The sequence below is a fragment of the Acomys russatus genome, chromosome 7 (assembly GCF_903995435.1).
Source record: "Acomys russatus chromosome 7, mAcoRus1.1, whole genome shotgun sequence".
NCBI classification, from domain to species: Eukaryota; Metazoa; Chordata; class Mammalia; order Rodentia; family Muridae; genus Acomys; species Acomys russatus.
Window position 1 is genome coordinate 50,576,504 of NC_067143.1, and position 25,063 is coordinate 50,601,566.

General features: G+C 38.2%; 1 protein-coding gene across 1 annotated transcript in view; it reads right to left on the bottom strand.

The window, feature by feature from the left end:
* The window catches only part of Emsy (EMSY transcriptional repressor, BRCA2 interacting), a 70,670-nt gene that overhangs the window by 21,908 nt on the left and 23,699 nt on the right, over positions 1 to 25,063 (bottom strand). Inside the window, exons 9-15 of the mRNA XM_051148998.1 lie at positions 20,988 to 21,264; positions 17,201 to 17,376; positions 17,044 to 17,131; positions 11,918 to 12,067; positions 9,804 to 9,974; positions 3,930 to 4,066; positions 1,016 to 1,189 (exon numbers count right to left, since the gene is read on the bottom strand). Of these exons, the coding sequence (XP_051004955.1) occupies positions 1,016 to 1,189; positions 3,930 to 4,066; positions 9,804 to 9,974; positions 11,918 to 12,067; positions 17,044 to 17,131; positions 17,201 to 17,376; positions 20,988 to 21,264 (1,173 nt within the window). The remainder of the gene's footprint in view (positions 1 to 1,015; positions 1,190 to 3,929; positions 4,067 to 9,803; positions 9,975 to 11,917; positions 12,068 to 17,043; positions 17,132 to 17,200; positions 17,377 to 20,987; positions 21,265 to 25,063) is intronic.

The window sequence follows — 25,063 nt, forward strand, 5'->3', positions numbered from 1 at the left end:
CATGGAATAAGACTACTGACTGATCCCCAGCACTACCACCACCACCACCAACAAAAATAATAATATTGATTCACATATGAGATTATAAACCACTGATTTCCATGAGTTTAAAAATAAAAATATGGTTTCTGTTATACTTTACATGGTGAGACAAATGAAGTCATGACTGTTGAAGTCAATAAATAATTTGAACTTATCACAAAACTAATTTTTTATAAGCAATTTGGCTATAATTTTAAAGGAACAGATTCCAAAGACCAACTATGAGTTTAGATAAATTAATATAAAATTAATTTTGTAAAAATTAATTTTACAAAACCTCTAGGATTCTATTTCTCAACAAAAGCTGATATTGCTTTCTTTGATAGTTCTAGAAAAGTAGTCAAAGCACCTACAAAGTAAAGAGTAGCCTACCAATGTGAGACTATCTCCTAATCCGCAGGCTGGAATACAGCTAACTTTTTTTAATGTACAGCACCCATGCAGGCCTATCAGCTCACAGGAAGGTCCTAGCTTCCGGAGCTCCTTCCTTCCTCAGCTACCCAGGTCTAAAGTCACAAGCATTTTCAGAAAACTTTATCCCAAGGGAATTCACTTTCCTACCTTTGCTCATAATGTGACAGGTATATGCAGATATATTAAAAAGTAATGAAGAAAAGACAGGCTTTGGGAACAGATTAATAAATATACATTCAGTCTTAACTTTTAAAAAAGCTATATCTTTTCTTATCAACCCGTTGATCTTTTCCTTGATTTCTACCTGGGCTCAACATAGTGGCACAAGCCTTTAGTTCTATCAGACACAGGCTGATCTCTGTGAGTTCAACACAGCATAGATAGATAGATAGATAGATAGATAGATAGATAGATAGATAGTCAGTCAGACAGGAAATAGGTAGGTAGGCAGGCACACAGACAGACAAAAATGAGATAGAGATGGGGAGGGGAAGAAACTTCTACCTAGGAATCTTAAGCATTCAAAAGCCAAGAAAAGTCAGCACATCTTACAGCATACCTGTGTTTTCCCTTGTTGTCCATAGACAATTTTTGTTGGAATGATTTTAGCTGCTGGCTGGACTGTGGAACCTATTCCTTTGGGCTGTGTTACAATCATTTTGGTGATGGGTCTTGTAGCAGTAATTATAGCTGGCTTCGCTCCAGTTGGCACTGTCTGAAGAGTCTTTTCTCCCTAAATTGAAGTCAATTATCATTTAAGAGTTATATAATATATATATACACATACATACATACATACATATATGCATTTAGATGATAAAAAAAACAAAAAAACAAAAAAAAACACCACAACTGCCTTTTAACTGAAAAAGCACAGATTTTGCCAGGATGGGAAAAGGACTGTAGATTATGCAACAAAGTACAAGATTTCTAAGTGATTAAAAAATTCTAAGCTTAGCCAGGCACAGTGGCACTCCTTTAATCCCCACACTCAGGGAGGCAGAGGCGGGAAGATCTCTGTGAGTTCGTGCCCAGCCTGGTCTGCAAAGAGTCCAGAACAGCCAAGGCTACATAGAGAAACCCTGTCTCAAATAACCAAAAAACAAAACAAAATTAACCAAACAAAAATAAAATCCTGGACTTTGTTGAAATAATATTACAAGTCATATGACCAACTTTCTAGCCAAAAAAGAAATTATTTCTGATGAGTAAGTTTTTTAAAATCACAACATCTAAGAACATCTAAAATCTTATACCATCCCATTCATAGAATACCTGTATTAAATGGAAATTTCTGGAAGAACATAACTAAAATGTTAACAACTGTTAGGTCTGAGACTGTAGGTCATCTCTCGTACTCATTTTTACCTTTTAATATATCTGAAGTGAATATGTAATTTAAAAAACTGCAGTATATAAGCAGATAAAGATAGACATAGAAAATATGTCAGACATATATTGTAAATGTATATGGCAGGATGTCTGTATAAATAAGTATGGGAAAAATGAAAAAAGCAACAATATTAACATTCTTCCTAAGGTTATATGGATGAAAGAGGGAAGAAAACTTAAAGCATTTCTCATGTTTTCCTAGTACGTTACTAATACCACTTTAGTCTACTACAGATTCACACCCATTAACCTTTCACCATTTTCTGAATTTTCACCTGCTTTATTGTCTGTCTGTCTGTCTGTCTGCGTGTGCACGTGCGTGTGCGCGTGCGCGCGCACATGTTATGTTGCTGGAGACTAAACCCGGGGCCTAATAAATGCTGAGCAAATGTCCCACCATCGATCTGCACCCTCAGCCCATTGTTTTCTTCTGAAGTTCCACATCTTCTGGTCATATTTTTAACCTCAGTTTTATTTGAATTTAAAATACAGTAATTTTATTATTTTCTAATTAAAGTTCATAAAATTAAAAAAGAGTTGGCAATGTATTTATTATTTATTTATTTATTTTGGTTTTTCTGAGACAGGGTTTCTCTGTGTAGCCTTGGCTGTCCTAGACTCGCTCTGTAGACCAGGCTGGCCTCGAACTCACAGCGATCCACCTGCCACTGCCTCCCGAGTGCTGGGATTAAAGGTGTGTGCCACCACCACCTGGTTTGAGTTGGCAATTTTTACATTATCGGTTTTCTTAATTTTTAGTTATCATCATAGATGTGTGGCTTTCAAACTTAGCAATTGGTAAACTGAAAGCAATCAGGTGAACTGTCTAAAAAACAGCCACTGAGAATTCAGATCTAAATCCAACTACAGTTATCAAAAGGCAAAGCGTCTCCGGTCTGGTAGTTATTTCAACTCTTACATACTGCTAGCAGCAGCATTCCCGGAAAGAGCTGATTCATCCTGCTGATCTGTAAATGGCTTACCAGTCTGTCCAAGTACTATGATCCACACAAAACCAGCTTTCGGGATGTCATCTGAGAATTCTCATGTGTATTGGGCCTGCACAGGATGCAGGCGGGGGGATGAGGGGGGGCTGGGGGTGGGGTGGGGTATAAGCACATGCTGAAGATGATGGTTGATCTGATCATTTTATTAGCATTGCCTGCCAAACTATTAGTCAAGTATCTACTAGCAAAATTCACACATGACTCTTTGATCTCCCACAGCAGATAACACGCTCTTTTCTAAATCCAAGTACTACAGAACCCTGGCTTTCCTGTTGGGTTTGCTAATGTGAACTCAGGGAAGGCCTAATCTGGACTTCTTTGAGCATTACAAAAGACTGTGATGCATAAGCTTTTATGGTCTACTTAAAATGAAAGATCTCTATCTTCTAGGGAGGTCAGGAAAGGTTAAGGAAGCTAAGTCAGAGTGCTTAAATACCAAGATAAGTAAGAAAGCAACGACAGAACTTCCCATGTGTTAGACACTGCTCTAAGCACTTTCGAAAAAACCTATCGTCACCCCAATACAGACATGAAGAAATAAAAGATTACAGTGGTTAAATAAGTCACTAGAGGTCAAACTACAACAATGAGACGCAAAACCTAAACGTGTCTGCCTCCAACCCCTTAACATTGCCTTCAAAACCTAAATTGGGAAAAATAAAAAAAATAACAACAAACCAATCTCCTTAAGTAACAAATCCCCATCTATTAATTTTATTTTAAATGCAAATGTTTCTCTTTGTGCAGCCTAAGCCAAATGCTAATTAACTGGCCATAAGCAGGAATAAAATTGTTCCAAGGCTTCCTGTAGCTAAGCCAGTAGAGTTTTCCATTTAAAGGAAACTAAACACTCAGCTCAGGGTCACAAGCCACCTTGCTATGAACTAGTATGAGCACATGTTTTCAGATCACTGTGAAAATGGCATCAGCTGATGATTAACGTTATTTTATCACCGCAGTAGAGAATCAAGCCATTCCATCCACTGTGGGGTTCTGATGTCCTAAGGGAAATTTTGTATAGATGGCCTTTAAACTGCTTAGTGGATTACTGTGTGTGTTCAAGGTCTTACTTACTCCAGCATTTAGCAATGTTGTGACAACGTTTTTGCCAGGGAGGCCTTGAATGGTCGTTCCTTTTCCTGTAGTCTTTTGTACAACAATCACATTGGGCTTGGAAGTCATTGGGATTGTAGTGATTTTGGTAGTCGTTCCTTAGAGAAGGGGGAAGAAAAGGAGGCCTGAGTTAAGGACTCGTGACACTTGGTTGTTTCTGTTTATGATGTATACAGGTAATACATGTCTAAACAAAGTCAACTTTAGGTGACCTCAGTGCAGTCCTAAGGACAAAAATGAAGACTTGGAATAGTAACTTCTAAATCATCCTGGAATGATACATTTTAAGAACTGACTAGGTTTTTGTTTTCTACTCAAGGTTTTTGAGACAGAATTTCACCATGTTTCATGTCACTGACTCCTCTGTTTAGCAGAGAGGGTGGCAATTACTTGGTAATTTTTATTGCGTATGTGAATGATCTCAGTTCATCAGTAACATCTTTAAATGATCTAAAAAGTGATATCCATGCAAAGTGTAGTCAGCACTGCTCTCCTCTGCTTCCCAATTCCTCCACGTCAAACATCTCTATCTTACAGTTTGGACATTCCATACCAAACTCAACATTCTAAATGAAACCTTTTGCAGCAAGAATCTGAAACAGACTAAATTAAGTATTCCTAACCCCGACTGTATCTGTTTTCAACTTTCCCCTGACTGTCACAACCCTACATGTGGGCTGCCAGGGTGGAGCAGCAGGTAGCAGCGGTGCTCACCATGCCCTATGAGTAAATGCAGTTCTTAGGCCCCACATGGGAAAGGATAGAACTAGCTCCTACAAGTTGTCCTCTGGCCTCGGCACTCCTATCCACCCCCCACATAAATAATAAAACCAATAAACAAAAATAGCAGCTTATACTGGTTCAGGCCCTTAGTCTATCAATTTAACCAAATTAGTTCTTCCTGCTCCCAAGAAACATCATAAACTATAGGCAAACTCTGAGGCATCCCACTGCCTATACCACAAAGCCCAAACTCCTGTATGGAACTTCCAAAGTTCTGACAGATCTGTGTGTCTGCTTGTTTTTCAGTCTTGAAAAACTGGTTTCTCTGTGTAGCACTGGCTATTCCATACTCACTTTATAGACCAGGCTGGCCTTAAACTCAGCGATCCGCCTGCTTCTATCTCCCCAAATGCTGGGATTACAGGCATGCACCAACCACACCCAGTTCTGACAGATTTTTAAAGATTAGCCAATATACACCTTTCCATGAGTGGGATGATTTCATATTAAGCATATTAGGCCTGATTCTATTTTTGCTCCTAAAATTTCTGTGCCTTAAGAAAGCAAGCAGATCATATTTTTCTACAATAAATGATTAAGTACAGAACGGGCACTCAATAAAAACATGCCTAATAAATTCTCAAAATATTATATAAATTTTTATATTTTCCACTGGAAAAACAGTAACATTTCTTATTAAAATTTCAGATGGAATAATCTTACACCAAGAATAAGAAGATTCGAGTTAGAAGGGGCCAGGGAGATGGCTCAGAGGTCAAGGCCTTGTTGCTCTTGCAAAGGATCAGAGGGCAGCTGCAGCACCCAGAGTGGCTCATAAGCATCCGCAATATTAGTTCCAAGGGATCTGATACCCTCCTCTGACCTCTGCAGGCATCAGGCACATGCATGCTGAACACACACACACACACACAAGCAGTCAAAACACTCATACATAAAATAAATCTAAAAAATATTTTTAAAGAATGAAGAAACAATTAAAGCGGGGCAATCGTGTTGTAAATCTTCACAGTACACTTACTATATTGCCCAGGGTCTCATCAGTCCGAGTCGCCACTCAGGAGGCCCATAGGAAAGCACTTGCATCTACCAACTAGCTTTACAATGGCTTTACAACTGCTTCAACTACTTTGTGAGTAAGTACACAATTATAAACCACATTTTTCACTTAAACCAACTTTAACTCTTGATTAATTCTAATTCCTCATATATGATTATGTAGGCCATTTTAGACACTAGAAAGTTATCAAATATTGATAATGAAAGTGTTTTTATAAAAACTACCGCAAAGGGACATGAACTATGCTTTTAAGTTAACACCAAAACATAAGGGTCATTTTTTTTTTTAAGATAAGACTTTTTAAATGATTAATTTATTTGTATCTTCTATGAATTGGTGTCTTGCTTGCATGCATCTATGTCTCTTGTGAGGGCATCAGATCCCCTGGAACTGTAGTTTCAGATAGTTGTGAACTGCCATGTGGGTGCTGGGAATTAAACCTTGGTCTTCTAGAAGAGTAGTCACCACTCTTAACCACTGAGCCATTTTTCCAGCTGTTTTTATTTGTATGTACTAAAATATCTATCTCTCCCACTATAAAGGTTTGTCAATTCGGAGACAGTCATAAATCAAGTCTACCAGCTTAACCAAATTAAGCAATGGGAGGGCATGGGGTGGGGCAGCAGAGGAAGGGTCAATAATACAAAATGGGAGAAAAAGGACTATGAGGAAATAACAAGCATAACATTATATTAAAATAGAACATCACTCTTTTCTAGAATGACCAATACTAGATGCCTGAAATTCCAGTGTACATGCTTCGCTTAAGGAGAAATGTATCCAAAGAAGCATGACGTGTTCAAAAAGAAGAAAAGAAGGCCATGGCTAAGCTTTCATTGTAGCGGGTCTACAGTTTTATAATACAACAGAACACGCAAAAGCTGGTTAGCATCTTTAGTTGTTTGCTTGTTTTGTTTTGTTGATGTTTCCTTTTCACAGTTCTGGGAATCAAGCCCAGGGCTCACACTAGGCAGGTGTCCTGGCTGAGCTTCCTCTGTAGTCCATTTTCACTCTTTAGGGCACACACTGAATCCCACGTACATGTTTATGTATCACAGCACCACACAGAGAATCTGGAATTTCAGAGAACCTACCTACGGAGGTTATACTTAGAAAGGATAGAAACACAAATCAATTTGGATCACAATGGACTCTGATAATAATGATGCATCCCATAGATTCTTTTTCTTTTTTTAGAATGTTTGTAAACTGCAGAGGCAAAAGAACTGCAAGTTCAAAGACAGCCTAGGCGACATAGCTGCTGTGTGGCCAGCTTAGAATACATAGTGAGATCCTGTCTCAAACTATGAAAACCTCAAATGATTATAGGCAGGCTTGGTGGTGTAGGCCTATACTACCCTAGTGACTCAGGCAGGAGGATCACAAGCTCTAGGTCAGCCTGAGCAACACAGCAAGAACCGCTTCAAAATATAAAGTTAAATGGTGTGGGGAAAGACATACTAAGGAGTTCTGCTTAGTGGTGCAGTGTTTGCAGAGCACCCCAAAAGGGGAAACCGTTACAACATTATGGTGTGTTGACTTACTACATTTATTGGCTTAGATCCTACTAACCACAGACTCTCAAATCTTGGTTTTTGTGTAATAAATAAGTAAAAAAGTACACAGAGTACACAAACAACAGCTCCTTGCTTAGACACTGGGAAGATTAAAGGAGTCACCATTAAGTCTTGTCCCAAGTCTTCAAAATGCCCTTAGAGGCAAGACAATGAGTTCATTTCTAAAGGAACCAAACCTGGGCATAAAGTGAGTATACTTCTACAATGAACACTTAAGAATGTTCACAAAAAAGTATAAATCTGAGAGTTATCTGATATATATGCATATAAATCACATAGTTTCCATTTGTTTCTAATAAAAATTAAAATACAATTTTTCTAGAAAATACTATGGGAAATATAACCTGCTTTCTAAGGTGTTATGCAAAGGAAGCAAGAGCTTCACAAATAGTTTATATATGTTCACCACAGGATTATTTACAATAACCAAAGAAGAAGAAAAAAACTGAAAGTCAAAAAACCCACACCTATAAACAATCTGAATCATTCAATAGTAAGAATATGACTAAATTATGGCATGCAAGAGAATATCACATAACCATGGGTTAGTCCAAATGCATTTACCGGTATGGAAAAAGATATAAATTGCTAATAAAAAATAAAATTTAAAATATACATGTAAGCATTTACACAAAACATTATAGACTACTTTCTCTTGGACCTTTCTAAAGTCCCACATAATGAGAGTTCTTTTTTTTCTTTTGTTCTAAAATCTTCTATTCTTACAGTCAAATGTCTGAAAATGTTTTGGCAAAAATACTTCATTTGTGTGGGAGAGGGAAATCAGAACCCACCAGCTGCTCATAGATGGTGGAAATGTATCTAAATTTGCTAAAGTTGATGATGAATAGACTTTTTAAATTACTATACTATAATCTCAGTGTCATAGGACAGCAAGAATATAACGTAAAAGCACTATTTTTTTTTTTTTAAGGAAAGATTGTGAAAGGGGAGCCAGAAAGATGGCTCGGTAAGTGAAAGTATTTGCCCCAAGTTAAACTGTTTTAACTCTAAGCCAGTATATCCTACAATGCTGGAAAGCTGGGAGGACTTTAGTAATTCTTCTCATGCCACGTATTCACATGAAATAGCAACTAACCAAGAGTAGTTTCATCTGTAATACAAAGGTAAATAGTGTGTGCGCACACGCATGTGGGTGTGCATGCGTGTGCGCACAGGTAGGTATCAGATCAAATCTCTGCTTCTAGGCTGTGCATACTTACATTAATTTAGCACCCAGCAGCTACATCATGAATAAGATCCTAAAAAGATGTCACAACACCTAGACACACCTGCAAACTATACAGTACTATGGACGCAGATACATGTAAGAAAGCTGTTCAAGCTCATAAAAAGCTACCCTCCAAGGAAGGTCAACTTTCTGAAATATGTTTGAGAAAGAACTTTATACTAAGAAAACTAGTATCCAATAGTAAATTAGAGTATTAACTGTGTTACTTAAAGGTCCACTTAGAAGCTACTGCACAATGACCTCTTCCCTCCTCTGGTTGGCAAACACTAGGTTTCCCTTACTTACATTTAAGAGTGGAGCCAAAATTAACAGCTTGGAATACAGAGCTTTATGCCAACACCAAGCTCCGCTCTGCTTTTTTCCATTCTCTGAGTTATCAGCAACATCCAATTACTGCCAGGAACTTTATTCCTTTCACTTTAAAAATGTTAGAACCCACCCAGGACAGACAAAACATGACTAGTCTACAAAAATAGTAGACAGCTAAAGTCCACAAGTTTTGTTTAATCAGATCATTTATATAATTTTAATTAAAAATAATAATCAATGAAAGCAAGTGCCACATTAACATTCCACTTCAGAATCTATAACCCACATACTGTAAAGAGTAAAGAGCCAATGAAAACCAGGTACTGTTCCAGCACACCAATAAATAGGCAGAGGGTTAGTTTTACTATCTAAGTTAAAATATTTTTAAAAATCAAATAGCATAAATGGTGAAAAGAAAGTAAGATAATCAAATATTTTTTTGTTTAATAAGCTAAAGTGACACCAGTAACTGAAAAATCCAAACTATGTTCCTGAAATATATTCAGATGCAAATACAATTCCATTATCCCCTTTGCAGGCATTGGACATCTTTATGTGACCTCTAAATCCACGTCTCCTGTGTTGGTACAATACCAAGTTATACAAGTCAAACAGGGTTGTTAAAGGGAGACTATTTTTTAAATAAAAAAATCACTATGCAAACACAAACTATAATCTTCACATTGTGAGTTAAACTAGATGCCCCTTCAACTTCAGACTTATCAAAAGCTTTAATACTAAAACGAAAAACTATTTAATCATACATATAAGGACTGAAAACATGGCATCACATTTTGAAGCAAAAACTGCTATTAATAGAGTCCTGCTGTAGAGAAGCACAGCTTTTCTTCTAACCAAATATTACCACGGTTTTAACATATTCTAAATATACCTACCAGAAACAATATTACTGCTAATTATCTTGCCTCCCAAGGTAGCTAATGACTTGGGTACTACAGTAATGATGCTACCACTGGTAGTTTTCACATAAGTTGCAGCTCCAGGGGTTGTGGCTACACGACCTAAGGATGGGCTCACGGTTGGCCGGGTATAGGTTGCCTGAGTACCTACAGGAAGAAAGCAGTGAAAAGAAAAATCTGTCAATACTTATAAAAAGAATGATAATCGTATACTTCATTATAGTTCAACGTCAGCTATATCACGTTAATTTGAAAATGGAATTGCAAGATATCAAGACATTCATTTACAATTTTACAGCAGTTTTCAACATGAATAGCAAGAAGCAATACCAAGTCAATTCAAATTAACTTTACACATAAAACTTTGGGATGTGTTGTGTCAAATTACCAGTCCAAGGAAAGGTAGAGCCCTCCCCTTCTTCCCCTAGTTTTATGTCAAAGCTTAAATGTAACCATCTTCCTGCCAAAGCATTGTAAGGGTTTCCGTTATAGATAGTAAGGTCCCTGTATCTGTCTGATGCTGTCCCAGAGCCAAACCCAACGTCACCATGCAGCAGATAAGGCAATATTATTTACATAAATTTTACGACATTTCTGTTTTATTCTGTGCTACTTTCTAAAGAGATTTCCATCTTTTAAAGGATCAGGCCATCATTGTTGAAACTGCCAAGAATTGCCAGAAACAGTTGTTAGCCTAAAATATCTCTATTTGCACATTTCTTCAACTTTAACTGACCCGTTAGAAGATTTATCTTTACGTCTCTCTCAAAGGATTGTATACCCCTCCCCACTACTTCTACGGCTTTCTCTTTCCCAAGGAGAGATTAAACACTAATCAGATGTATCTGTTGCAGTTTCTTAAAAACCTAGGAACTCAGAAAGACTATTCCTAAAGGGAAAATTACCCTCAGGGAAAATGAAGAGGAAAACCAGAAAAGACTAAGATGGCATTTGCTTACACTGAAATGAGACTCAGAGACCACATGACAGACATTTCCAAAATACCCAGTTTAGGAAGTTTAAAAACTTATAGCCATTACTACCTTGAGAAGAACACTAAGAATTAGACTAAACACAGCATACATCTGAACCGGGAGGAGGCGGGGGTGGGGGGGGGGGGGGTAGCTAGTGCAAAGTAAACATGGTATAAGGGTATATAAAGTATGAATACTTTGAATGATTTTAACACTTGCTGCACTGTAAACACAGAAACATGAGTCAGTACTGCTATGGGTCTAGCTTTTATATAGGTTCTGGGGATTTGAACACAGTTCCTTACACTAACGTTGACGTCTTAACCAGTGCTTTTATCCACTGAGTTATCTCCTTAGCTCCAGACTTGATATCATTTAATACTTAAAGTTTACAAAGGGTGGTAATTTAAAATATTCTACATTGTTACCACCTCAAGCACAGGCTGATTGTGCTCTTTTCTCTAAAACAGTAACATGTTTCCATCAGCCTAGGCAACTTATTACACTGTAATGCAGCATGAACTCTTAACCCCATGAGTAAAAACCTTGTGCGTTGGGCCATGTTTTCAGTTACTCAACAAACCCTGAATGAGCACCTATATGTGGTGAATAATGGATTCGTTCCCTTAATCCCATAAAACTTATTGTCTAATATGAATAAAACAATCCAACAAGCAACAGGGTAGGTAGAAACCGAAGTAAGGAAAAAGGACAAGACTGAAAAATATTTATCAAAAGAGAACTAACCTCAGGATCGGGACAGGAAGAGAGGGAGTCAAGAAAGATCTTTTGAAAGCTGCTTGGTAGAGAGCTTGCCTCGCATGCACCAGGCCCTTGGTTTGATCCCCAGAAACTTACAAACCTGTGTGGTGGCGCACACCTGTGATCCCAGCATTCAGGAGGTGGGGCAGAAGGATCAAGAATGAGTTCAAGGTCAACCTCAGCTACATAGAGAATTCTAGGCAACAGACCCTGTCTCTAAACAAAAAAAAAAAAAAAAAAAAAAACTTCTTTGTAGAATTGTCTGAGTTTCTAGATGTGCGATGTAACACACACTGCTAGTATGGGAAATTATTTGATGACATGAATGAATGGACTCATGCTTGTGAAACTTACCAGTAGGAGTAGTTACCAGTTTAGTTGTCATAATTGCACCATTACTGCTAACCACCATAATTGGGGAATTGCTACTGGTGGGTAGAGTTGCAGTCACTGGTTTGGGTAAGATTTTACTTGGTTGAACCTGCTGTGTGATGATTTTAACACCTTTGGGAAAAAAAAGATAAATCTCAGTACAAATAATGTTTTAAAACTGTCACTTAGCCCAATAGGGCAACAGTCACACACACCTACTGAGTCCTACCCTAGAGATAGATGCCTTTGTAACACTGATGGAACTTTACGCTTCCATTGTTCAAATCCCTTTTCCTTAATTCTCCCAATTCAAGAATGCAGCTATATTACATTAAAAGATTTCTTAAAGAAAGCTAAACCTGGACTTTTCTACATGGTAGTGTACATATGAGCTTTCAAACTAGTTAGCAAAAGCAAGCAATCTATTCCAAACAAGTATTTGAGAAAAAAGGACTGGTATAAGACATCAAAAGCAGTCCACATAGCCCTTCCAGATTCTCCGCAACCAAGATTTTTCATGACTCTTTGAACTGACATAATAAGCTGATAAAAACTTAATAGACTAAGAACAATTTTTGTTTGTTTTTTTTTTTAAGTGGCTGTCTCAATTTTCATTGTTTCATATGCGATAGTGTCTGGCCTGGCACTCACTGAGTAGTCCAGGCTGGCCTGGAACTACAGATTCTACTGCCTCTGTCTCCTGAGTACTGGGATTACAGATGTGTGCCACCATGCTCAGCTTAAAACAAACAAATGAACAAAAGCTTCCTTGTTTTGTTTGTTGTTGGAACTGTTGAACCCAGGAGTTCATACATGCTAAGCCAGTGCTCTACCTGAAGACCTTAAGTGGCTTTCTATAAAAAGTATTTTAATACCTCACTTTATCAAATACAGACTGCCAAAAACGGCCTCATCAGTACCGCACCTACATAAAACATGAATGTGAAAAGAACACAAAGCAATGTACAATAAATATAAAAATGTTAAGAAAGTTATGTTACAATTATTCTATCTTGTTTGTTTGTTTCTCAAGACAGGGTTTCTCTGTGTAGCCTTGGCTGTCCTGGAACTCACTCTGTAGATCAGGCTGGCCTCGAACTCACAGAGTGCTGGGATCATAGGCATGAGCCACCAGACCCAGCATACATTTTAATTATTTTATTTTATTTTATTTACGATGCTATGATGTTTATATCGGTTTTCCAAACACAAAGTTTTCATTAAAATGTATGAGATATTATGCTCACTACACTTTTAAATCAGTGGTAACTAAAGAAGAAAAATGTAATGCCATTTCTCCACTCTAATCTTTAAAGAAAATACATAAAACAAAACATTTTCATAGAGAAAACTAAGAATGGCATGGCATGATAGTTTATCAGGACTGTCAGTTTGGCAGAATTTAGAATCACCATGGAAACAAACATCTGGGCATGTCTGGAGAAGTTTTCTAGATTGGGCTAAGGAGGAAAGAACTACAGCATCCCTGGGCTCTGACCCTGAACCGCTCCCTCACTGAGGACTCAGTGTGACCGACAACCTCAGGCTCCAGCCACCATTTCTTCCCTCCCATCAGGATCTAACTTCAAGACAAAGTAAACCTTTCCTTTCCCCATAGCTTCTGTCACAGCGCCAAGCAAGTAACTGATACCAGTGATGATTTAAGCTGAGACATTAAGGAAAGAAATAGACCTATGTAATTAGTAGCTTTAAATAATCCTAAACTTCCTTTAGCTAAGAAAGAAATTGAAATTATAGCATTTGGGTATAATTATTTAAACAACTTTCCTGACTATTTTTTAATCTACAAAATAAAAATTAAATTAGTATATACCTCCTAAGGCTATTGTGAGGATCAAGTAAATAACAGTGAGGTTATATACGGAAAAATTACTTCTAGCACTTTTTTACTAATGAGCCATAATCCCACATAATTCCCATGCTAGAAAGAAGCTCCTAGAAATAAACTTCACAGAAAAAAATTCCCAGACTCAACAGATAATCTACTCAGTTCTATGCAAATCAACCAATAATAATCTGGTAATAATCTGGATCAAATAAATACCATTGTGAAAAACATTATTTCTCAAAACTGACCATGAAAAAGAAAGCAAATCAAGTAAACAAATTTCCAAAGAAGTTCTGTGGAACTTAGCCCTCTCAGCAGGTGGCAGGCCCAGAAAGTTGCCGTCCAAAAGACAGTCATTTCAATGCACCTAAAACATTCTGGAAAGCCATGCCGGATGTGATGGCATGAGGAACTTTTCAATCCCTCAGTGGAACTCATGAAAGTTTTAAAACAGCCACCACTGAAACGCCCTGGGGCCCAGAGGATGGCTCCACAGGTAAAGGCGCGTACATCAAGTCTGAGCACTAGAGTTCCATCCCAAAGACCCACATGGTGGAAAAAGAGAGCTCATCCTTTTAAAGTGTACTCTGATTTCCACATGCACACCATGGCACACATGCATGCTCAAAACATACGCTCTCACACAACACGTGTGCACATATACACATGTACACACAAAATACAAATAAAATGCAATAAAAGGAGGTGGTGCACACCTTTAACCTCAGCACTTGGGAGGCAGAGGCAGGTGGATCTCTATGAGTTTGCAGCCAGTCTGGTTGGTCTACAGAGTAAGTCCAGGACAACCAAGGCTATTATAACATAGAACCCTGTCAAACTCCCTCCTTGAGAGGAAAAACCAAAACAAAACATTAAGAGAGAATCCTCTGGAAAGGGGTCATTTGGCAAATAGCAAACAAAGAAACACCTACCCAACCAAACCTATAAAAGCTCAAATCAAGCTCTGTGATGTTTGAGCCTGGACTTTTTCTCTTTCCCTCCTTCTGCTCAGTAAGTTGGTGATTCCACTCCAGACTGCTACAGTCACAGAGTGCAAGGTCCCTTCTGCACAGCTCCTGGCCAGAGGACATCCCTTTCAGGAGAAAACAGAACTTCAGCTTATCCTCTTCAGATACTTAATGCCAACAGAAATACCACAGAGAATATTTCTAATCCATAGTAGAATCCAACTAGAAACCAATACCAAAAGGACTACCAAAAATATATATATCTTTGGATAGTTTGAAATAAAATAGCATAATTCTAAATAAATTGTCAAAGAGGAAGTCCCAGAGAAGAAAAATTGTAAGAAAACTGTCAACATATCAACATAACAAGATGCTGACAAAATAGTGCTGAGGAGGATCCATCAAAGCATGGTTAAATAGATGTAAAGCTAAATGTTAAATGCATAGGGGAAAAAAAGTCTTTAATCAACAATCCACATTCCAGTCGCAAGAAGCTAAAAAAGCAAAATATAGCCAAAGAAAACAGGGGGGAAAATGAAACCAAAAGACAAAAAATGATCAATGAAGCAAAACTCTATTAAAAATTTTTTTCTCATAATCCCTAGAAAGCCTAACAAAGAAAAAGATCCTTAGACTTTGTAGCCACTTACAGGATAGTAAGGAACTGTTAGTGATAAATAACCCTTTGACAACTTAGAAATGAATAGGCTGCCTAAGTTTGATGAAACAGCTAACCCAAACAGTTTTACAACCATTAAAGAAAGTAAGATAACAATTTAAATACTACCAAAATAGAAATCTCCAGGCCCAGTGATTCACTGGGGAAGTCAACTAAATATTTAAGGCATTAACACCAATGTTCCCTAATCTCTTCTAGAAAACAGAACACTTCAAACTCACTCTGAGGCCACTAGTCCCTTGATAACCGACTAGACAAAGACACTACAAAATAAGATGACTATCTACCAACTCAGCAGATGATTAGAGGAACTGAGTTCCAACTGAGGTCCACATAAACGCCAGGCAGGTGTGGTGTCCTGCCTGTAATCCCAGTGTTCTGGAGGTGAGAGGCAGACACGAGAGATCCTAAAGCTGGGTAACTGATCAAGCAAACTGGCAAGCACTGAGTTCCAGTGAGACTCCCCGCCTCAGCTTAGAAGGTGAAGAGTGACCACAGACATCTGCATCAACCTCTGGCCTCCATGTGTACTTGTACACATGTGCACAGAAACCTTCACACACATCTATGAGTATCACATGTGAACATACATATAAAACTCACCCTCTCATGGACAGAGATAAAAACTGAAACCACTGTGTATAAAAAGAATCATGTGCCATGATCAAATAGGGCTCATTTCATATAGTGGCTGGTTCAGTACAACATCAACCCACGTGACTCAGTACATCAGCAGCTAGCCACGAGAAAAGGTATTTGGTCACATCACTTGACCACGGAAGAACATCTGGCAGAACCTAACACACAGGCATAATGAAAGCTCCATCAAAGTACACGTGTCACATACTCAACTCAAAAAGCACTCATGCGGAGCTGGAGAGACGGCTCAGAGGTTAAGTAAGAGCACTATCTGCCCTTCCACAAGTCCTGAGTTCAATTCCCAGCAACCACATGGTGGCTCACAACCATCTAGAATACGATCTGATGTCCTCTTCTGGCGTGCAGGTGTACATGCAGACAGAGCACTGTATACATAATAATAAGTAAATCTTTAAAAAGCAACATTCACACAAATCGCATAACAGGCCTCACACTCAATGCTGAAAGACCCAATCCCTTCCACTGAAGATTGGGATAAGACAAGAATGTCTGTTTCGTTCACTCCTTCTTTTATACATCCTAGCTAGTGAAATAAGACAGGAAAGAAAGGAAAGGCAATCGGGGAAGAGTACTGATTGGAAAGGAAGAAAAGCCCTGTCCTTATTTATAGGGGACTTAAGGGAATACATCCTGCAGACACTGGCATCCCAAAAAAATCTATGCAGATATTTCCAGAAATAATAAACTTCAGCAAGCTAGAAGAATACAAGTTCAGCAACATGTTGACACACCACCAATAAACATGTAAAATGAAAAACTAAAATCACAACACCATTCAGCGTCACTCTAAGAAAATCCAGTAGGGCATTTCCTACTGGAAACCATAAAACACCAAAGAAAGAAATAAAAGGAGCTAAATAAACGGGAAGTCACATTATGCGCGTGACCTGCAGGACCAGGAGAACTGTGGACTAAGGACTCCCAGCAGACCCCACACACACTTCCCAGTTACCTGACTCCTGTTTGATCTGGATGGTAGGTTTGATCCCAGGTGGCAACGGTGACTGCTGAGGCAGCTGCGGCTGCTGCTGTGGCTGCTGCTGTGGCGGCTGCTGCGGCTGTTGTGGCTGTGGCTGTGGCTGTGGCTGCGGCTGCGGCTGCTGAGACACTGAGGAAGGCTGGGCCACTGGCTGCTGTGTCTGCTGTTGCACTGGATGTAACTGCTGTTTAGGAGACTGCTGATGCTGTTTAGGAAACTGTGCGAGAATCTGGGTAGGGGTACTCACTAAGCTTTTGGGGGAAGGCAGTCTTGTCGATGTCATTTTGATGGCTGATGTAGATACACCTATAGAAAAGTAAAGAAGATTTAGGAAAAAGGAGGGTGGGCAGGTCAAAGTAGGATTTGAGCCATCAGCAAACTAATGTCTTGGAAATACAAAAGATCAAATGAAAAGTCAAATGTTGTAAAAAAAAAAAAAAAAAAACTACAAAGTAGACTAGTTACAGTGCCCACTCGTGGTTATATAGTCTTGCTTCATTACTGGTTGCTAGTCTAATTTCTTTCTTCCTTCTTAACAAAACTATGTTTTTTCCCCTTGAGAGTCCACACTTTTTGGCAGTGGCATACCCTTCTGTGGAGGCTAGTCCCTAAGCCAGCTTTAGAGGGCAATTCTCAATTGATGTAAACGGCCATGGTAGTCCACTACTTTTTCCAAGAATAAGGTAAAGCTAATTACAGACAACATGATATGAGAGGAATCTCTTCCTGGAGCTGAAGAACATCTAGGTAAGCTTTTCTCTTTTCTAGAAAGGATACACAAAAAGGAATTTTCTCTTCCTCCTTTGGATACTTTCATAACTGGCTATGATACCTACAATGCACTCATCTAACCAATAATGAAGTTACCCAAAGAGGGAAAAAATTCCTTGATGGTTGAATGATTTCCTAACTTAACTAAAGCCTTCTGTCTTATAGATTTCTGAAATAATAAACTTTCAGTTAAAAATCAGTCAATCAATGATTATTTATGTGAAGTCATTCATTCAAGCACACATCACATTTTACGAATAAGTTTAGGCACTAATCCAATCAGACTCTAGAACAATTAATTCATTATACATTTGGATGCCCAAAAGAATACAGGGAACACCACTAAATAAAACATATTAGTCTATCTTTGGAAAAATTATGGATGAAGCTACATTGTTAATTTTGACTAAAGATATGCTATGGTTTGGGTATATAGCAGAGCCCAAGTGTTGAAATTCAATCCCCAATGTAAAGTCTTAAAAAGCTAGAAACTTCATCTGACTTAATAATTATAGTTTAGAAGTAGAGCCTTAAAGAGATCATTAAAACTAAGCAGGATAATGAGGAAGGAATCCCATGATGAAATATCAGTGGCTTTTTAGAGGAAAAGAACTCAGAGAAGGCACACATGTGCGATCCTGGTCTCTTGCCATGTGACTTGAAGCTCTGAAAGCAAGAAAGTCATCACTAGATGCAAGTTTTTGACCTTAGATTTTCAAACCAGAAGCTAAAATAAATCATTTTCCATTATAAAGTTACCCAGCCTAAAATACTTCATTATACCAAATAAAAATATGGGTTAATTACAATATAAAAGTTTAAAACTGTAACATGACCTTAGAGAAAGAATGAAGCCCAAAATCCCTATTTATGTAAAGAAGTATAAATTGGGCAAAAGAGATGGTTCAACAAAACATTTATTTGCCACATAAAGGTGGGAAATAAGGACCAACTGCATGAAGTTGTCTTCTGACTGCCACATACTTTGTGGCACAGGCACACTTGGATGCACACACAATGATACAAATAAAGTGCAAGTGAAGAAAGATAAGACATAAAAGTTACTGGTCATGTTTTATATGTTTAGGAAGATACTGAAAGGGGTGAGGAGGGGAATCCAGAATAAGACAACATACTAGTTAAACAGTTTGAAAACTGGCACAACGGGCCAGCAGATAAAAAGGACTGTGACCATGCCTGAGCTCAATCCCTAGGACCCACATGGTAGGAGAGAACCAAGTAATCCTCTGACTTCCACATGTGCGCCACGAATGTGCATGTTCACACAAACATACACAAAAAAACCACAGTTACACACAATATAAATAATGTTCTTGGGCTGGAGAGATGGCTCAGAGGTTAAGAACACTGGCTGTTCTTCCAAAGGTCCTGAGTTCAATTCCCACAACCACATGGTGCGGCTCAGAGCCATCTATAATGAGATCTGTGCCCTCTTCTGGTGTGTAGGCATATATGCAGGCATAAAACTGTATAAATAATAAATAAATAAATAATTTAAATTATAATATAAAAAATTGAAAATAATTTTCTTAAAAAGAAATTATTCCCTCATAGTATTTTATTTTGCATTGTTTTATAAGCAAAACAACAAGGGCTTAATATTAGCCCAGCATACTGAAGGTTCAAGAAGGTAAAGTATGCACATAGACAACTCCCAGAAGCTCCCTATTCCACTGAAAACTCTTGCTCCTGCGGCACAGTATCAAGGATATTGATCTAGAATACTAAAGCCAGGAGATAACCTAGATAATGGTGAGTAAGAAATTGCCCAACGGTAACAGAATTAAACAATAATGAAATAACTAAGAGAGGTATACACCCATAAGAAAATGCCGTCATATGGATGGAGTAGGGATGTTTTTACTACAGAAAGAGAACAGCACTACAGTGTAAGAAAAGACTTAATCTGTTAAACAGGAAGGCGCTGTGATATGGCTGTGGGCAATTGGTGGACTTTTTAAGTTTCTTTACTGTTCCCTAAAACTCTTGAATCCACTGGTTTCAGGTTTTAAAAACCTAAAAAACAAAAAACTGCTTAGATGCTAAATGTGAGCCATCACAAAACTGATAGGACAGGGAAATTTGACAAGGACAGACTCTCATGGAGTAAGAGTGGAGAACAGAAATTTCTTCAGAACTAGACTAAATAAAATGAAAGCAGCAAGGGAACTGGAAGCAGCATTGTACATAAGCTGAGACAGTGTAGAACTAAGGTCAGCAGAAGACTGTCACACTATCATGAAAGAAATTCATGAAGCCCACTAAAAATATGAGGAAAAGGATAAAATGAAAGAAAAAATGTTCTTACCAAATAAGAGATAGTAGCAATAGAATAAAAATGCAATCAACCTCGCCTTTAACCCCAGCACTCAGGAGGCAGAGGCAGGCGGATCTCTGTGGCCTGGTCTACAGAGCGAGTTCCAGGACAGCCAGGGGTACACAGAGAAACCCTGTCTCGAAAAACAAACAAACAAAAAAAGCATCAACCTAAGTAATTAGCAATGGCCTATTCTTTGGTTAATGGAAGGCAAAAGGGCAGACACTAGAGACAGAATCAAAAGCTACTTACAGCTTCCAATCTTGAGCAAAGACTAGAAGAACCAAATAAGAAGCAATCGTCTAAAAATAAGCTGTTGTTACATACACAGAGAACGTGCCAATGAACACTTCTCTCTGTGACACCAGCACCGGACTTAACACCAAATTACAGATTCTCCTTTCCAAACATTAAAGTGCACAACAGCATGTACAATGTGCTGCTAACTTTATCTACAGCAAAGGCTAAATTTGCTTACATGTTTACAAATGGAAGAACTTAGAAAGTAATGGGGTTCCAAGGACAGAAGGACAGGGCAAGGCATAGGAGTTACAGAGAGAAGACAATTGGTAACACTTCACATTCTCAAGCTAAGAGAAGGTGAGCAGACAAGTCAGCACTGACCCAACAGCAGAGCTCCTCAATCTTAAGATAAGAACATATACACTCCCTCCCTCCCTCCCTCCATACATATCTCCTCTTTTCTCCACTACCCTTTTCTCTCTTTCCCCTCCCTCCCCCTCCTCTTCCTGCCTCTCTTGTTTTTCCTCCACACATGGAAAGAATTAAATGGTGGCTCACCACTCACCTTGTGCTACTGTTGACATGACCACAGATGGTGTAGAAGATACCACAGCTGTTACTGCAACTGTACTAGAAACAGGTGATGGCGTAGAACTGCTGTTGCCACTGCTGCTACTGGTGACCAGAGAGGCCTGTGATGCAGTTATAACAACAGGTGGCTTCTGAGTTGTGGACGCAATGACTGATGTTGGTACAAGTTTAGTGACTGCTGCATAGTTGTGGGATTTGGAGAGAATGTTGGGCACGAAGGTTGAACTTGGTGATGTGGTCACTATAATAACCTAAAGGAGGAAAAACAAGTCATTTTGATGCACCTGCCATACGCTATCAGGGTATTGAAACTCATACAATTCACAACTAAGCTTTGCAATATGAAAAACAATTCAACAGAGAGGAATATACAATAAGCCAGAAGTATGTGGACACATTCCTATACCAGCAATCATCAAAACTATATAATCACACCAATTTTCAGCAAGTATTTTAAGGCAGTGTCAGTGCAAGCACCCCAGCACACCATACCCCATGCAGGGGATAAGTCCACACCACCACATGAGAAAGTAAGCTGGAGATCTGGTCACGTGGAAATACTTATTGAGCACCTACTATGTGCCACCCATGGGTCGAGAGGCTGGGGATAGAAGAATGAACAAAACTTACTTGTTTACATTCTAGCGCAGAGAGAACAATAAAAATATATGGCATGTAGAAACAAATGGAAACCCGGGTAAAGCAAGAGAGGATGGTGAGATATTAAACTTTTTAGATAAAGTTCTCAGTGAAGATCTCTCTAGGGTAACATTTGAAAGAAACCAGTGAGGTCAGGGTACAAACCATGTGCTGTTACACCTTAAGGACACTCATGGCATGGGCAGAAGGAAACAAAGGCCCAAGGCAAAGTAAGCTTGGGATACTCAAGAAGCTTTGAAGATCAAAGGGACAGACTGACATTTATAAGGCACACAGCTATTGAGAAGTAATGGAGGGTTAGATGACTTAAAGCCACGACAGTTCGTGTCCTTTCATATGATGTGATGTAAATGGCACCACCTCTCTGCAATCTTCCTCAATAAAACTCATAATCCATAAATTCTAGGAGTGGGCTTACTAAAACACCTGCCTGTCAAAGTTATCAAAAAGCAGGAAAATCTGAGAAACTTTCCCAGGGAAATGTGTGTAAGGAGACTGGACAGGTAAACAGATTATGACATCCTAGAGAGAAATCCTAGAACAAAAGAGGACAGTAAGTAAAACCCAAGGAAATCCAAAGAAACTATGGACTTAAGTTAATATTACTGCTTTACTATTATTAATTAAAACAATGAATCATTAACAGAGAAAGAGATGTAACGTATGAAACCTTTATAAATTTTCTATAAATCTGAAACTTCTAAAAGCTAAATCTACCTTTTAAGGTACCTGCTAGACTGAAGCTACAGTAGGGCAGTGACAGTAGATGAAGTTCTTACAAGCCAGTAGAAATGGTGGTGATGGAAATGTTTGTGGGAGTTGTTAGTTACACCTTATTGGTGAAGGAGGAGGATGTGCTCCTAGCCTCGCACACAGAACACATATAAAGAGAGAGATGTCAAGGTTTAGGCAATAAGGCTGAGAAACCATAGAGTTACCAGCAGTGCATTTCACAGGAAACAGCACTGAATAAGAGACCCTACACTGTGCTGAGAGGAAAAAAAAGTACAGAAAACTTACAGCAAGGAAGGTTAAAAGCAAAAGCTAGATCAAATATGAAAGTCAGACTAAAGTATGTGGATCTCATATTAAGAACAATAAGAAGCCACAGGAAGATTTTAAGCACAAACACAAGACGTGATGTCTATTTTTAAAGATCGTTCTAGTTCTAGGAAGTAAGGCAAGAGTGGAAGCTTTTATAGCAGGCCAGAAAAGAAGTGACAACAGTTTCTTGGGCTAGAGTGTTAGAAAAAAGAAAAGGGAAGTGATCAGATTTGAATTATTGTGACAAGCAGAGAAACTACAACTTGTTGATGAATGACAACCACAGGTTCCTAGAACAGAACCAAGAAGAGCTCCCTGAGCTGATAGATACGCGGGCTTATTTAATTGTTCCCAAATCCCATGACATGGATACTATCATTATCCCACTCTACAATGGAGAATACAGAAATTACTTAGGCTTCAATAGTATGCACCACAGTTTGGTCTGCGGGTGAGTAAGTTGTGCTATAGTGATACCCAGTGCTTTCACTAAAACTATTTGTGCCTACCTAGGACAGAACAAATTGTTTTGGAAAAAGAAATCCAAAAAAGTTAAGGAAGAAATTATTTTTCAGTTCTACATTGGCCCTAAAGAAAGTCTGAAGTGGTCAAGTCAAAAACTGTCTGAGTTCATACTCTCTATCTACATCAAGGGAACTGTAACTATACCATTGCTACATATGTTCAGTGTAACAAAGAATTTACTACACTAGTGTTTGTCCATTACTTTAAAGAGTCAGTTGTGTTAATAGTCAAGACATGTATTAACCAGCAGACATTTATAGGGAGCTGGTGGGTATAATCACAAGCAGGCTGGATTAGCCAACAATATGCAATATTATTGAAAACAATAAAAAATATTATTATAAAAACTGAGAAGTGGATCACTATAACAGGGTCCTAAGTTTCAGAGTCAAATGAGTCTGAATTTAGATCATCTTGTCTCTTACCACTTTCAAATGACAGGCCCCTAGATGTATTAAAATCTCGAGGCTCCAGTTTATTTTTTCTATTATAAGGATAATAATTCTGACCTTACAAAATCATTACAAGGATTAGGTGATATATCATGAGAAGCATCTACTAGGCACATAGCAGGTGGTCAACATTTGACAGTTACAGATGATACTTACTAGCAACTTACTGTTTCTATTTAATGTTAGAAAAACATGAGTGAAGCATTATAGCTATCTAGAAACATGTTAAACATACTGTGTTTGTTTCATTAGAAACATTCTTTCCTTCCCTGCCTAACTCTTGATATCCCTGAGTATACAAAGAAATCATAGCTACCACACCCAACTACTTAGAGTACTAAAGGCAATTGGGTTTCACTTTGCCAATCCTGAACACAGCTTCCAAGAGGCACAGTGCTGATGACTGCTGTACAGAAGAGGTTTCACCAGGCTTGGCAGGAAAGTAAGCTATAGTCAATTAGCAATGCTGTGCATGGAAGGGAAAGACAAATGTGCACAGTTCAAATATTTGAAATTTCAGAATGAGGGTATGGAGGCAGGGTTCTAACATTAAGAAAAGACTAAATCTAGAGTCCTTAGGAGTACATTTTAGATTACAGATACAAATGATAAGACATAACTTGAGATTTCAGTACATAAATGATTTCTGACCTGTAAAGGTGCTTCCCAAACTAGAGATCCACCCTGGAGAGATCACTTATACTTTAAAGATGCTTATTACAAGAGGGAAGATAAAAAGGTTCTGAAGCCAAGTGAATCACACAGTGTTTATTCAGGCCATAATTCAAATTACTGACCTTCTAGTATTCACAAAAACTCCTTAAGAGTGCTGGGACTTGCACCCTAAGGACAAAATAAAAAATATCAATCAAGCACATGAAAGCATTAAGCTGTATTGTGTTGTTCTGTTTTTATCAGTGTTGTACCAATGTTGTTTTAAATGAAGCATATTAACATATGTGGAAATGTATCTACACTAAAAATGCACAGCCTATTTAAATGTGAATACCATTTACAAAATCAGCAACAATTACACCTAATGTAAGGCCATTTGCCTACAATTAGTAATTGCTAAGTTGACTTTAATACAAATTGTAAGTAATCCAAGGTAAATACAATTATGACAATGGCCTTGGATAAGAATATTTTGAAATCCAACTCCTCAGCAAACAGAAAACAAAACAAAACATGGAAAGTGTATTTATTAATCCTAACCATAACTAGATGTCCAAAAATCTTTTAAAAATAAATGGCAGAAAAGAAATGACAAGGGCGCAGATTTACAACTGAAACACAGTAGATGCTAAGTAATTATTTGTAGAATAAATGAGTCTATTTTTCTTAAATGTTTGTGGGGTTTTTTTTTTGT